This window comes from Leuresthes tenuis, unplaced genomic scaffold (genome assembly GCF_036924035.1).
Source record: "Leuresthes tenuis unplaced genomic scaffold, fLeuTen1.0.hap1 SCAF_13, whole genome shotgun sequence".
Classification (NCBI taxonomy): Eukaryota; Metazoa; Chordata; class Actinopteri; order Atheriniformes; family Atherinopsidae; genus Leuresthes; species Leuresthes tenuis.
The window spans coordinates 2177398-2192418 of NW_027325367.1; the positions used below are offsets into that span (position 1 = coordinate 2177398).

General features: G+C 43.2%; 2 protein-coding genes across 7 annotated transcripts in view; both read right to left on the reverse strand.

Annotated features, from left to right (window-relative positions):
* LOC140266916 (unconventional myosin-VI-like) overlaps positions 1-7608 on the reverse strand; it is a 138403-nt gene extending 130795 nt beyond the window's left edge. For 3 of the 5 annotated variants that reach the window (XM_072362053.1, XM_072362052.1, XM_072362051.1), the window contains exon 1: positions 7394-7608. The gene's annotated coding sequence lies outside the window, so the exon portion shown is untranslated. The remainder of the gene's footprint in view (positions 1-7393) is intronic. The other 2 variants (XM_072362055.1, XM_072362054.1) reach the window with 1 other exon arrangement.
* Positions 7609-13903: 6295 nt separating this feature from the next.
* The window catches only part of senp6a (SUMO specific peptidase 6a), a 37506-nt gene continuing 36388 nt past the window's right edge, over positions 13904-15021 (reverse strand). For both annotated transcript variants that reach the window (XM_072361737.1, XM_072361738.1), the window contains one exon: positions 13904-14500. In XM_072361737.1, the coding sequence (XP_072217838.1) occupies positions 14264-14500 (237 nt within the window). In that variant the 3' untranslated portion in view covers positions 13904-14263. The remainder of the gene's footprint in view (positions 14501-15021) is intronic.

Sequence of the window (15021 nt, forward strand, 5' to 3'; positions counted from 1 at the left end):
TCCCAGGTTTCTTTTCAGCGCTGTAGCCAGAATAATCCCAGGTTTCTCTTCAGCGCTGTAGCCAGAATAATCCCAGGTTTCTTTTCAGCGCTGTAGCCAGGCTGACAAAGAGTCCGAGCTCTGTTGAGCCATGTATTCCTTTAACTCTCAGCAGTGATGATTTCCTGATATTCTTTATCAATAAAATTGTTTCTATCAGAGAGAAGATTAATGGAATCCTTCCCACTATTACCACTGATGTATCATCAATTAAAGCAGCTTTAAAAGTATCTTTAGAACCTGATTTGTATTTAGACGGCTTCTGCCCAGTTGATCTTTCTGAGCTAACAACAGCAATAGTCTCTTCTAAACCATCAACTTGTATGTTAGACCCAATCCCAACCAGACTGTTCAAGGAGGTTTTCCCCTTCCTCTATAAGAATTAATTGGATTCCAATTGGCTTGAATTGGACTATATTACTTAAGTGCCTTGAGATGACAATTGTTGTAATCTGGCGCTATATAAATAAAGTTGAATTGAATTGAATTGAACGTATACGAGGGTCACATGCTGCTTTCATGCTGCCAGATGTGAGGCTGCAGCAAAACTGCGCCTTAAAGCACAGAAGAAACCCACAAACAGGCACCTGAACGCACCAATTATCACCAAGCGGGTGCAACAAATCAAAGTCACATGGTTCCCACCCAGGCTGAAAGGTCCCAGGTGACAGATAACCTCCTCACATGATGACAGGCGCCGTAATAACCAGCAGAATGATAAGCAGTAGATTATTACTGGAGCCCTTTTATGACCTGGGCTTCAGCTTTGACCTCAAATCGAGCTCAGAGAACGTCTTAAAACTGCTGGAACTGCACAGAAAATGTGTCCGACTGAGAAATAAAGTTCAGGGACTCGATTTAAAGGCCTCGATGTCTGTAAATGACACTTTTTTCCTTTACTCAGACATCCAGCTGTTCCACAACTGTCCTCAAACCCTCGAACCGGCAGAATCCATCTGCTGGCCTATAAATATGCAACGAGGAGGTTTCTGTCTCATTAGTATCAGGACACGCTTAAATCTACCTGCCCCCACGTCCAGAACCTTCAGGTCAGGGGCAGAAAGCCTCAGAAAGGTAAAAATCCAGCCTGTGATGACCCCTCAGGGTGTAAAACTGTCCGTCTGCAGCCGTTCTTTCAGCTCTTACTTTGTAAAGAGTCCTTTTCACGCCTTTAACCCGTCTCTAATCGCGTGTTTTACTTTTTAAATGTGCTTTATGAGTAAATTATGCTGTTCACATGTGCAGATGGAGCAGAAGAGAAGCTCCTGAGACAGGAAGCATCCTCTGAAATGCATGGGAAAGTCTTCCAGAGCAGAGGGAGCCGTTTCCATCATGTCATTTCAGCCCAGACGCAGCTCCTGAGTGACGCAGACACAAAACTTTCCATGAAAATTTAGTAATAAAATAGTGAGCTGTAAAAGCCTGGCAGCGGCTGAAACAAGTGTCCCAGTGTCATTCAGACCATGAAGAGAAGTGCTAAAGAGAGGCAGATTAACCGGGGTCAAAGTCCTGCTGGAGCGGAGCCACAGAAACCGAACGAGCGCTGTGACGACCCACAGCCAGCGAACGCCACGAAGGCGGCAAACTTTGAGCATGTTGGAGTCAGAAAGTTACCCCCAGCAGCAGAGGAAGAGGAAGAGAGCACTGCTTTCTGCCAGCTCTGGGGTTTCAAAGGTCAAAAACGCCAGATCCCGACAGGGCGACTGGACCGATGGGCGGCCTCGCTGTTGCCGTGGTTACAGCCCGCGCCACCGTGCCGATGCCACGAGGGGTTGGGCTCATTTACATGCCGGCCCGAGAGGAGGAGAAGTGAGCGTGGAAATAAAATCCACCGTCCAAACTCTTTTAAAGTGAGAAAACCAGAGGAAGCCTGAACATTTCAGCTGCTTTACGGAGCTTTAAGACGCTCTGAGCTGAGATCATTCGGCTCTTTAAGCCTCTAATCACACAAAAACAAGCTAAAGGGTCACCGTTGAGCAACTGGCTGACGTACCGATGCTTTTATCTGGTGTGAACACACGCTTTCTGACCTCTTTAAGCTGCCTCAGCAGAACAGGAAGCAGCGGAACCGGCAGGTTCTCCCCTGTTTGTTCGGAGCGAGCTCACAGAGAGTCGGTTTGAGCAGCTTTTAACGCTCCCGGCTGAGGAATGTCAACCGATCCGAGGCTCCAACAACACCCCAACCAGTGCTGCCAAGCGTGGGAATGAAAAGGTGCTCCAGGGCAACCAATCCGAGGCTCCGGGACACAGCAGAGGAGCATCTACTCCGGCTGCTCCGGCTGCAAAACTCCACCTCCTGCTCAGAGAAGTTCTGTTCACAGCCTCCGATGAAAACCAGAGAACGCTGGAGCTGGAGGACGTCCAGCTCGGCCCCTTCAGCGAGTGGATGCTCAGTTTCAGAGCTGTGGCCCCTGAACCGTAGCGGGTCGGCCGCTGCAGAGCGCCGCAGCGTCACGGTTAAAACCCTCAGCATCACGCTGCGTCTGAAGCTCCGATTCTGCTGAAAAGTCGCTGAACTGGGATCAATAATCCGCAATAATTTAATAATAAAGCAGCTCCAACAGAAGCTGAAACAAATCAACTGAACAGAAAAACCTTTTAAGAGGAGGTTAAAGGTCAAAGGTCGACAACTTTGATGCAAAATGCCGCCTCAAACGCCACTGATCAGGTCAGAGCAGCTCTGATCGACACCGTCACCGACCTCCAGAACCATCAGCCCAGTCTGGCTGCAGATTCCCTTTGAACCGGATCAGAGCGCGTTTTTCAGCTCCAGCAGAACCCGCGAGCTGCAGAACACGCCAAGAACACGCCAAGAACACGCCAAAAAAGAGCCGGAAGACTTCAAACCATCAGGAGGACAAAAGCACAGCTTCCAAGAACCAAAACACAGGAAGCAAAGCTTGTTTTCAACTTAAAAAACTGGATTTACATGAAGAAACGGGCGTGAACATCTGTTTAACATCTGTTTGGCCGACCTTAGAGCCTGAATTAACTCGCCATCTACCGCCAAATTAACCGAATTAAAGTTTGAGACAGCAGGAAACCGACAGAAGTTACGATGAATTAACAAACTGCAACAATTACTGTGCGTTTTCATCCAGAAGGAGACAAAACGGAAGCTTTTACTGCCAAATAAATACAGAAAGAAATCAATAAATAAGATAAATAAACTCATTTATGCAAAAATGCTGTAATTCTAAAGCTAATGTTGCAGATTTATTTACTTTGTGACTCAGTTTTCATTTAATATTTCTGAGATGAAAAGAAGAAATAAAACTTTTCTACATCTTTGCATTTATTTTGGCTCCAACAGGCTTCCGTAGCTTCTCATGTGAAGATAAAGGCACGTTTTGTCACTTTTAAATGGTTAAATCCAGCAGCCTCTGAGGCCCCGGAGCGCCGCGGCGGCGGCGTGGAAGTCGACACTCATCGCCATCAACAGCTAGAGCTCTGCTCAGGGTGGCGTGACTAATTCAGCTCACATTCCTCTAATTACAAAGGCTGATAGCGGCGGTGGGGGGGGTCCCCACCAGGCTTAATTCATCGCCATCGGAAACAGGAGACGCATGAACTCTGCTGCTCCATCAGCGGACGCCACTTTCTGTTCCTGGTTTGCTTCGTTCTCACCAACAGCCTCTGAAATGAGAGGCTTTCAGAGGGATGGAAGCAGAATGAACAGCGAACTGAGAGGAAAGAACACGGGTCTCAGGTCTGGGAACCACCTGGGTTCAGTCCAGATGTGCACCAACAACTCGACCTTTTCGCCGAGTCATTGCTCAACATTCACAGCTTAAAGTGTGTCTGGGAGTGAAAGAATTCACTTTTTAGACCTGATTTCACCGAAAAATCAAATACATTTGGTCCCGGTTACCCGTTTTTTTCTCCGTTTTTCTCCGTTCCGTCCATAAAAAGGCAGCCAATGATGTTCAGGACGCTATTGGACCGTTTAAAACGCATCATCAGTGGGAAACGCACGCCTTCCAGAAACCCATGAAGAAGAAGAAGAGTCGGCACAAAGGACCAAACCGAAAACCAAAGAAACGACGTCCTGACCTACAAACCATCCGTTCCCTCCTCCCTTACAGCTGTTTTCACCCCATCTGGAGGGGGGGGGCACAGGTCTCAGGTCTGGGAACCATCTGGGTTCAGTCCAGATGTGCACCAACAACTCGACCTTTTCGCCGAGTCATTGCTCAACATTCACACCCTTAAAGTGTGGCTGGGAGTGAAAGAATTCACTTTTTAGACCTGATTTCACTGATAAATCAAATACATTTGGTCCCGGTTCCCCGTTTTTCTCCGTTCCGTCCATAAAAAGGCAGCCAACGATGTTCAGGACGCTATTGGACCGTTTAAAACGCATCATCAGTGGGAAACGCACGCCTTCCAGAAACCCATGAAGAAGAAGAGGAGTCGGCAGGAAGGACCAAACTGAAAACCAAAGAAACGACATCCTGACCTACAAACCATCCGCTCCATCCTCCCTTACAGCTGTTTTCACCCCATCTGGAGGGGGGGGGGGGGGACACGGGTCTCAGGTCTGGGAACCATCTGGGTTCAGTCCAGATGTGCACCAACAACTCGACCTTTTCGCCGAGTCATTGCTCAACATTCACACCCTTAAAGTGTGGCTGGGAGTGAAAGAATTCACTTTTTAGACCTGATTTCACTGATAAAATCAAATATATTTGGTCCCGGTTCCCCGTTTTTCTCCGTTCCGTCCATCTGAAGGCAGCCAAATTTTGTTCAGGACGCTATTGGACCGTTTAAAACGCATCATCAGTGGGAAACGCACGCCTTCCAGAAACCCATGAAGAAGAAGAGACCAAACCGAAAACCAAAGAAACGACATCCTGACCTACAAACCATCCGCTCCATCCTCCCAGGAGGAGGGGGGGGGTGTATAAACAGCTGTTTTCACCCCATCTGGAGGGGGGGGGGCCTTTACTGACGCCATCAGTCAGAAAACGCACTGTTTAGACACGCTGCGCTCGTGGTTATTCTGACTCCTCTGAGATCGAGAACAAACAAAGAGGCCGATTGAACCCACAGAAGGGCTCCCAGAGTGGGCCATTCTCCATGGGGGGGGCTGAAAAATACACCCGAAACAGCTCCTCTCCCTTTGCAGAAACCGCCTAAACGGCGTGGAAAGGCTGGGAATCTGTCAAAGTCAGCAGTTAAGGTTCAAATATGAGCACAGCTGTGCACAACGGGTCAGAACCAGAGTCCAGAACGGCTGTTTTTACTTAAATTAAACCAATTAAACCAGGATGACTGATGAAAACAAGATATTCCAGGAACTTCCAGGTGCCCCCCCCCCCCGCAGTGTCCCAACGGGAGGAACCCGGCGCACGCCACGGACAGCGAACCCAACACCCGCCCCACAGCCTCATCCTGAGCCGAGCGCTTTAAGTGGATAAAGATGCGAATAAACGGCTTATCCTCAATGAGAGGGGGGCCATTACCCAGCATGCATTGAGTGGTCACAGCATCCCTGCAGCAGCAGCCAATCACGTCCAGGCTCAGGACCCGGTCCACTGGACCTTAAGGCTCAGGACCCGGTCCACTGGACCTGAAGGCTCGGGACCCGCTCCTCTCAGCCGGACTTTAAGGCTCGGGACCCGGTCCGCTCCTCTCAGCCGGACCTTAAGGCTCGGGAACCGGTCAGCTGGACCTTAAGGCTCAGGAGCCGGTCAGCTGGACCTTAAGGCTCAGGACCCGGTCCACTGGACTTTAAGGCTCAGGACCCGGTCCTCTCAGCCGGACTTTAAGGCTCGGGACCCGGTCCACTGGACCTTAAGGCTCGGGACCCGGTCCGCTGGACCTTAAGGCTCGGGACCCGGTCAGCTGGACCTTAAGGCTCGGGACCCGGTCAGCTGGACCTTAAGGCTCGGGACCCGGTCCGCTCCTCTCAGCCGGACCTTAAGGCTCGGGAACCGGTCCGCTCCTCTCAGCCGGACCTTAAGGCTCGGGAACCGGTCCGCTCCTCTCAGCCGGACCTTAAGGCTCGGGACCCGGTCAGCTGGACCTTAAGGCTCGGGACCCGGTCCACTGGACCTTAAGGCTCAGTTCAACTCGACCCGCTCATCCTGCAGCTGCTGGAGCAGAGGAACCGAACTCCAGGGAAGCGGAGGTCAGTCCCGGGTCAGTTCCACAGCTCCTCACAGAACCTCCTCACAGAACCTGCGTTCCACCGCCGGGTCGGGAAGGCTGTCACTGGACCCGCTGCTTTTTTAATGCTCTCCTTCACCAGCAGCTGACTGGAATCTGAACGTTTCTTCGCTCAGACTGAACCGATCCAGGATTATTTCCTCAACTGGACCCGGAGCCATCAACTCAGGAAGGACGCCTCCAATCAGAGCCCTTTCCTGTTGTGACATCACACAACTCCGTCCTTATCTCGCTTCCTAACCCGTGCATCCTTGATTCCTCTCCACACATCCAAGCATCCTCCTCCAGGAGCCTTTCAGGAACCGAGGCATCCTTCAAGGCGTTTTGCTGAGCTTGAGTTCTGACAGGAGGAGGGGGGGGGGTGCATAAAAAGCACTTATGGCAATTCAGCCATAATAAAGTGGTGTTGTAAGGAAGGAGCAAAGGTCAAAGTCCCGTTGGAGAGGCCTCCACCCAACAAAAAGCACAAAGTTTAAACCAAAGACACGTATAATTCACACAGATCTCAGCAATGAATTCAAAGCAGCTTCAGCCCAGCTCAGGACAAACAATGAGAGCTCTTATATAATCATGCAACGCAGATAAACCCACAGCAGAGGCTTGTTCTCTGCCTCCTCTCCACTTCTCTTATCATTAAAGCAATATTACAACGAGCAGACCCACCACCTGCTGCCTGTTTTTCTCATGCAAAACACGTCCATTCATTTTCAATCGCAGACTGGGCAGAGTCTGCAGGCCGCAGCCGCGCTCATGTTGTGGGGTCTGACATGTCCAGCGGCGCGTGCGTGTGCTCTGTCCGTGCGCGCTCACCGCCGATGCCGGGCTCGGTCCGGCTTCTACCGTCTCCGATGTCGTCGGGTTTCGTGCCAGGCTCCAGGCTTCACTGGTCGCTCACAGAACTTTAAATTATCGGATATCTGAAGGAGGTCTGGCGTCGGCTCTGCACAACAAAGCTGGACACATCCAGCCACAAGTTACGTTTCCGCAAATGTGAGATAAATGTGAAAAAGAAGACGATGGTTGAGGTTGGAGACCGTGTCAAGCTCATCAGTGAGGGTTGACAACCTCCACGAACTCCTGCTCGTTAGCACCGGTGCGCCACAAAGCTGCATAGCCCGTCAGCTAGCTAACAACACGGCATTATTTGGTGAATTTTACCGGTGGAAACGCCGGTGCGACCTACCTCGTCTTAGCAGAACCTCCCGGGTCTCCAGCCCCTTGGCTTGTATCAATATGAATATCTCTTTTTTATTAATCCCCAGAGAGGAAGCGCACAGCCTGAGCAGAGCCGGTGGTTTCCAGATAATCTGCGTCCGCTCCGGCAGCCTGGTCCACACTCTCCCCGTCCCGCAGCCTCCCACTCCCGCAGCGATCCTGGGAAACGGGCCCCGTGACGTCACAGCCTGGATATATAGTCCCCGGCGGGGCGGGGCGGCCCGCAGGGGGCGCTGCGCGCGGCTTCAGCCCTAAATTCAGTCAACCAGGTGGGTCACACGCACGCGCTTCCTCTGCACACCTGAACGCGCAGTGACATGAAACAGCTGCGTCAGATTATAATCGGGAGAAGCATGTTTCTGACCAAATAAATGACTCAAAGCTTTCAGAAAAAATGATGAATATACATGAAATAAGCTCCGGTAATGAGTGTAAATCATCTGTCTTTAACTGTCTATGTTACTGTTGTTCTTAGATATTACTCAGTTTTAGTCTTACCATTAGTTTTACCTTGTTTTATTGCATTTTACTGTTGGTTATAATAATTTACTGCTCAGCACTTTGCTTTAAATGTGCTCCGTAAATAAAGTTGACTAAACTATTGGCTGTTGTTGTTTTGTCTGGTTTGGTTTTGTTGTTTTTGTCTGGTTTGGTTTTGTTGTTTTTGTCTGGTTTGGTTTTGTTGTTTTTGGTCTGGTTTGGTTTTGTTGTTTTTGTCAGTTTGGTTTTGTTGTTTTGTCTGGTTTGGTTTTGTTGTTTTTTGTCTGGTTTGGTTTTGTTTTTTGTCTGGTTTGGTTTTGTTGTTTTTTGTCTGGTTTGGTTTTGTTTTTTGTCTGGTTTGGTTTAGTTGTTTTTGTCTCTTTTGGTTTTATTGTTTTTGTCTCTTTTGGTTTTATTGTTTTTGTCAGTTTGGTTTTGTTGTTTTGTCTGGTTTGGTTTTGTTGTTTTTTTGTCTCTTTTGGTTTTGTTGTTTTTGTCTGGTTTGGTTTTGTTGTTTTTTGTCTCTTTTGGTTTTGTTGTTTTTGTCAGTTTGGTTTTGTTGTTTTGTCTGGTTTGGTTTTGTTGTTTTTTGTCTGGTTTGGTTTTGTTTTTTGTCTGGTTTGGTTTTGTTGTTTTTTGTCTGGTTTGGTTTTGTTGGTTTTTGTCAGTTTGGTTTTTGTCTCTTTTGGTTTTATTGTTTTTGTCTCTTTTGGTTTTATTGTTTTTGTCTCTTTTGGTTTTATTGTTTTTGTCAGTTTGGTTTTGTTGTTTTGTCTGGTTTGGTTTTGTTGTTTTTTTGTCTCTTTTGGTTTTGTTGTTTTTGTCTGATTTGGTTTTGTTGTTTTTGTCTGGTTTGGTTTTGTTGTTTTTTGTCTCTTTTGGTTTTGTTGTTTTTGTCAGTTTGGTTTTGTTGTTTTGTCTGGTTTGGTTTTGTTTTTTGTCTGATTTGGTTTTGTTGTTTTTGTCTGGTTTGGTTTTGTTGTTTTTTGTCTCTTTTGGTTTTGTTGTTTTTGTCTGATTTGGTTTTGTTGTTTTTGTCTGGTTTGGTTTTGTTGTTTTTTGTCTCTTTTGGTTTTGTTGTTTTTGTCAGTTTGGTTTTGTTGTTTTGTCTGGTTTGGTTTTGTTGTTTTGTCTCTTTTGGTTTTGTTGTTTTGTCTGGTTTGGTTTTGTTGTTTTTGTCTGGTTTGGTTTTGTTGTTTTTGTCTGGTCTGGTTTGGTTTTGTTGTTTTTGTCAGTTTGGTTTTGTTGTTTTCTCTGGTTTGGTTTTGTTGTTTTTTGTCTGGTTTGGTTTTGTTGTTTTTGTCTGGTTTGGTTTTGTTGTTTTTTGTCTGGTTTGGTTTTGTTGTTTTTTGTCTGGTTTGGTTTTGTTGTTTTCTCTGGTTTGGTTTTGTTGTTTTGTCTCTTTTGGTTTTGTTGTTTTTGTCAGTTTGGTTTTGTTGTTTTCTCTGGTTTGGTTTTGTTGTTTTTTGTCTGGTTTGGTTTTGTTGTTTTTGTCTGGTTTGGTTTTGTTTTGTTGTTTTGTCTCTTTTGGTTTTGTTGTTTTTGTCAGTTTGGTTTTGTTGTTTTTTGTCTGGTTTTGTTTTGTTGTTTTGTCTCTTTTGGTTTTGTTGTTTTTGTCAGTTTGGTTTTGTTGTTTTCTCTGGTTTGGTTTTGTTGTTTTTTGTCTGGTTTGGTTTTGTTGTTTTTTGTCTGGTTTGGTTTTGTTTTTTGTCTGGTTTGGTTTAGTTGTTTTTGTCTCTTTTGGTTTTATTGTTTTTGTCTCTTTTGGTTTTATTGTTTTTGTCAGTTTGGTTTTGTTGTTTTGTCTGGTTTGGTTTTGTTGTTTTTTTGTCTCTTTTGGTTTTGTTGTTTTTGTCTGGTTTGGTTTTGTTGTTTTTTGTCTCTTTTGGTTTTGTTGTTTTTGTCAGTTTGGTTTTGTTGTTTTGTCTGGTTTGGTTTTGTTGTTTTTTGTCTGGTTTGGTTTTGTTTTTTGTCTGGTTTGGTTTTGTTGTTTTTTGTCAGTTTGGTTTTTGTCTCTTTTGGTTTTATTGTTTTTGTCTCTTTTGGTTTTATTGTTTTTGTCTCTTTTGGTTTTATTGTTTTTGTCTCTTTTGGTTTTATTGTTTTTGTCAGTTTGGTTTTGTTGTTTTGTCTGGTTTGGTTTTGTTGTTTTTTTGTCTCTTTTGGTTTTGTTGTTTTTGTCTGATTTGGTTTTGTTGTTTTTGTCTGGTTTGGTTTTGTTGTTTTTTGTCTCTTTTGGTTTTGTTGTTTTTGTCAGTTTGGTTTTGTTGTTTTGTCCGGTTTGGTTTTGTTGTTTTTTGTCTGGTTTGGTTTTGTTTTTTGTCTGGTTTGGTTTTGTTGTTTTGTCTGGTTTGGTTTTGTTGTTTTGTCTCTTTTGGTTTTGTTGTTTTGTCTGGTTTGGTTTTGTTGTTTTTGTCTGGTTTGGTTTTGTTGTTTTTGTCTGGTCTGGTTTGGTTTTGTTGTTTTTGTCAGTTTGGTTTTGTTGTTTTCTCTGGTTTGGTTTTGTTGTTTTTTGTCTGGTTTGGTTTTGTTGTTTTTGTCTGGTTTGGTTTTGTTGTTTTGTCTGGTTTGGTTTTGTTGTTTTTTGTCTGGTTTGGTTTTGTTGTTTTCTCTGGTTTGGTTTTGTTGTTTTGTCTCTTTTGGTTTTGTTGTTTTTGTCAGTTTGGTTTTGTTGTTTTCTCTGGTTTGGTTTTGTTGTTTTTTGTCTGGTTTGGTTTTGTTGTTTTTGTCTGGTTTGGTTTTGTTTTGTTGTTTTGTCTCTTTTGGTTTTGTTGTTTTTGTCAGTTTGGTTTTGTTGTTTTTTGTCTGGTTTGGTTTTGTTTTGTTGTTTTGTCTCTTTTGGTTTTGTTGTTTTTGTCAGTTTGGTTTTGTTGTTTTCTCTGGTTTGGTTTTGTTGTTTTTTGTCTGGTTTGGTTTTGTTGTTTTTTGTCTGGTTTGGTTTTGTTTTTTGTCTGGTTTGGTTTAGTTGTTTTTGTCTCTTTTGGTTTTATTGTTTTTGTCTCTTTTGGTTTTATTGTTTTTGTCAGTTTGGTTTTGTTGTTTTGTCTGGTTTGGTTTTGTTGTTTTTTTGTCTCTTTTGGTTTTGTTGTTTTTGTCTGGTTTGGTTTTGTTGTTTTTTGTCTCTTTTGGTTTTGTTGTTTTTGTCAGTTTGGTTTTGTTGTTTTGTCTGGTTTGGTTTTGTTGTTTTTTGTCTGGTTTGGTTTTGTTTTTTGTCTGGTTTGGTTTTGTTGTTTTTTGTCTGGTTTGGTTTTGTTGGTTTTTGTCAGTTTGGTTTTTGTCTCTTTTGGTTTTATTGTTTTTGTCTCTTTTGGTTTTATTGTTTTTGTCTCTTTTGGTTTTATTGTTTTTGTCAGTTTGGTTTTGTTGTTTTGTCTGGTTTGGTTTTGTTGTTTTTTTGTCTCTTTTGGTTTTGTTGTTTTTGTCTGATTTGGTTTTGTTGTTTTTGTCTGGTTTGGTTTTGTTGTTTTTTGTCTCTTTTGGTTTTGTTGTTTTTGTCAGTTTGGTTTTGTTGTTTTGTCCGGTTTGGTTTTGTTGTTTTTTGTCTGGTTTGGTTTTGTTTTTTGTCTGGTTTGGTTTTGTTGTTTTGTCTGGTTTAATTTTGTTGTTTTGTCTCTTTTGGTTTTGTTGTTTTTGTCTGGTTTGGTTTTGTTGTTTTTGTCTGGTCTGGTTTGGTTTTGTTGTTTTTGTCAGTTTGGTTTTGTTGTTTTCTCTGGTTTGGTTTTGTTGTTTTTTGTCTGGTTTGGTTTTGTTGTTTTTGTCTGGTTTGGTTTTGTTGTTTTGTCTGGTTTGGTTTTGTTGTTTTTTGTCTGGTTTGGTTTTGTTGTTTTCTCTGGTTTGGTTTTGTTGTTTTGTCTCTTTTGGTTTTGTTGTTTTTGTCAGTTTGGTTTTGTTGTTTTCTCTGGTTTGGTTTTGTTGTTTTTTGTCTGGTTTGGTTTTGTTGTTTTTGTCTGGTTTGGTTTTGTTTTGTTGTTTTGTCTCTTTTGGTTTTGTTGTTTTTGTCAGTTTGGTTTTGTTGTTTTTTGTCTGGTTTGGTTTTGTTTTGTTGTTTTGTCTCTTTTGGTTTTGTTGTTTTTGTCAGTTTGGTTTTGTTGTTTTCTCTGGTTTGGTTTTGTTGTTTTTTGTCTGGTTTGGTTTTGTTGTTTTTGTCTGGTTTGGTTTTGTTTTGTTGTTTTGTCTCTTTTGGTTTTGTTGTTTTCTCTGGTTTGGTTTTGTTGTTTTCTCTGGTTTGGTTTTGTTGTTTTTTGTCTGGTTTGGTTTGGTTTTGTTTTGTTGTTTTGTCTCTTTTGGTTTTGTTGTTTTGTCTGGTTTGGTTTTGTTGTTTTTTGTCTGGTTTGGTTTTGTTGTTTTTGTCTGGTTTGGTTTTGTTTTGTTGTTTTGTCTCTTTTGGTTTTGTTGTTTTTGTCTGGTTTGGTTTTGTTTTGTTGTTTTGTCTCTTTTGGTTTTGTTGTTTTTGTCAGTTTGGTTTTGTTGTTTTCTCTGGTTTGGTTTTGTTGTTTTTTGTCTGGTTTGGTTTTGTTTTGTTGTTTTGTCTCTTTTGGTTTTGTTGTTTTTGTCTGGTTTGGTTTTGTTGTTTTTTGTCTGGTTTGGTTTTGTTGTTTTTTGTCTGGTTTGGTTTTGTTTTGTTGTTTTGTCTCTTTTGGTTTTGTTGTTTTTTGTCTCTTTTGGTTTTGTTGTTTTTGTCAGTTTGGTTTTGTTGTTTTTTGTCTGGTTTGGTTTTGTTTTGTTGTTTTGTCTCTTTTGGTTTTGTTGTTTTTTGTCTCGTTTGGTTTTGTTGTTTTTGTCTGTTTTGGTTTTGTTGTTTTTGTCTGTTTTGGTTTTGTTGTTTTTGTCTGGTTTGGTTTTGTTGTTTTTGTCTGGTTTGGTTTTACTGGTCAGGTCAACAACACCTGACACATCACACTGTGTCATGATTTCAGGAACAAAAACTGAGACAAAACACAGAAGCAGTGTATGAAAAAAAGTAAGTGAACCCTTACTGCTTCCACAGGAACCGAGCCGGTAAGTAGAATAAGCCTGTTGCATTATCTGAAAGGCCAAAAAAGTAGAAGATTTAATGTCCGTAAACAGAAGGAGGGAGGACGGGCCAGGACTCCCCCAGAGTCAGGGGATAAAGGTGTTATTCTGACATTTTGAGATAATCTTAGTCGTCTTTATACATTCAGACACAAATCTGTTCAGCTAGATCAAACCCGATGAAATCTGGTTTGTTGTGCTGCAGCTGGTTGAATTCTGACTGCTAAACAGCTGTCATCATGCCAAACACAACCACAGATAAATGCATTAAAACTACAACCATAACTATAGATCTGCCCACAGATCCATGCAGAAAACAACTCGTTTAAACTAAAGCACCAAGTTGAAAGTCTGTTAGCATTAACCAACTGTTGGTGACACCATTTCTTTCATCGTGCTAATACTTCTGACATTTAAACTAAAACAATAAGTGAAATCTAATCTTTTATTCAACGTTTTGTGCATTTCTCATATGAATGTGTGTAATTACGCGCTGTGGCCGCTAGAGGGCACCAACAAACCCCATAATCTGACTCATCTGTCCTCATTCAAAGGTAAAAAACAAGCACCTCAAAGGCTGCAGTGAACAACTGAAATAAGCAATGATCAGATAGGATCTGTGTGTTCATAGAAATGCTTTTAAATGATGGAGCAAATCGTTTTTTGCTCCTTTATTAAGCTACAAAATACCCTGAAAGGTACAACATGTGGGACGTACTTCCACATAACAGCAAAATGTGCAAAAAGACAGCAGGTGTGGATCAGGGGGACCGTTTCCAACCTTTCTGACACTCAAACTTTAGATTAATACACAGCAGAAATGAGAAGCTCGGACACAGGAAGTGCTCTTGCATCTAAGGTTGTTTTAATGTTGAAAATGAATCCACTCAACATCGCAGAGACACAACAGGCACCGAACTACGCATGTGACTCATGAGCTTCAAATAAATCTTCTGAAAAGTTTCTCTTTTCCTTCTTCTGAATAGGTGGATCGTTAACTTTCAAACTACTACAATGTTCTCAATATTTATCACTATCATCTCCCTCTAAACAAGTCGAAGCATAAAAAATAACGATGCAAGAGCGAAACAGTGTCTTCTGCACAGATCCTTCTGGGGAGAAGAACATCTATGAAACATAAGTTAATGGGCCACTTGGAGAATGAGTCATAAAACAGTAAATTACAAAGGCAGCGGAAAAACTCCAGCATATTTACACGTCATCTTTTATTCAATACAAAGTCAAAGGTGTGGTCTGATGTTCGGGGTGAAGGGAGGAGGACCGTCTGAAAGCGAAACCAGCAGAGTACGATCCAATGGAGACGGAGGAGGAGGCTGGGGTGGGCTCAGGGGCTGGTTAATAGATTTGGGGGCTTGTCCATCAGCCCAGAGGTCTCTTCGATCTCAGGCTCTTCAGGCGAGCCCGGGGGAGCCGCCACTTGGTCCGACTCCCTCTTGTCCAGTTCCTGCTGCTCCTTGATCTTCAGAATCAGCTCCCTGATCTCCTCGCGCTTCGTCTTCATCCTCGGCTGAGGAAACCATTCCGACAAGTTCACCGGTAGGTGGAAACTGGGAATCGGATTCTGCACGGAAAGAAAGAAAGAAAGAAACTCTTATTCACAGAAAAGGACCGAAATAAATATCCTGATGAGCCACAGAGCTGCTCTGTGACCCAAAACTATTCTGTTAGCTTCAACCATTAAAGAGGAACTCTGGTATTTTTAAACCTTATTTCTGGCACGAAATAGCCTCTAAATAAGGCATTATCTGTCTTTATTTCACCAATACTTGAAGAAGAATGAATGAATGAACGTGTGCTATAGCTCTGTTAGCTCATAGCTCTGTTAGCTCATAGCTGCTGTTATGTGGCTACTTGCAGCTATAGGAGAGCTAACGGAGGGATTTCTACACAGGCACTCTACTGGGACCACTTCATCCACACGCCCCCCTGCAGCACAGCTCATTCACTCCGGTAAGAACGTCCATCTTACTCAAACTCGTCGTCCACGTCGTCTAAATCTGATAAATATCCTGCCATGTTGCACAAAACTATCAGCAGCAAACTCTGTGTGAAGTTAGCCGACTGTCACAGAGCACGGAGTGA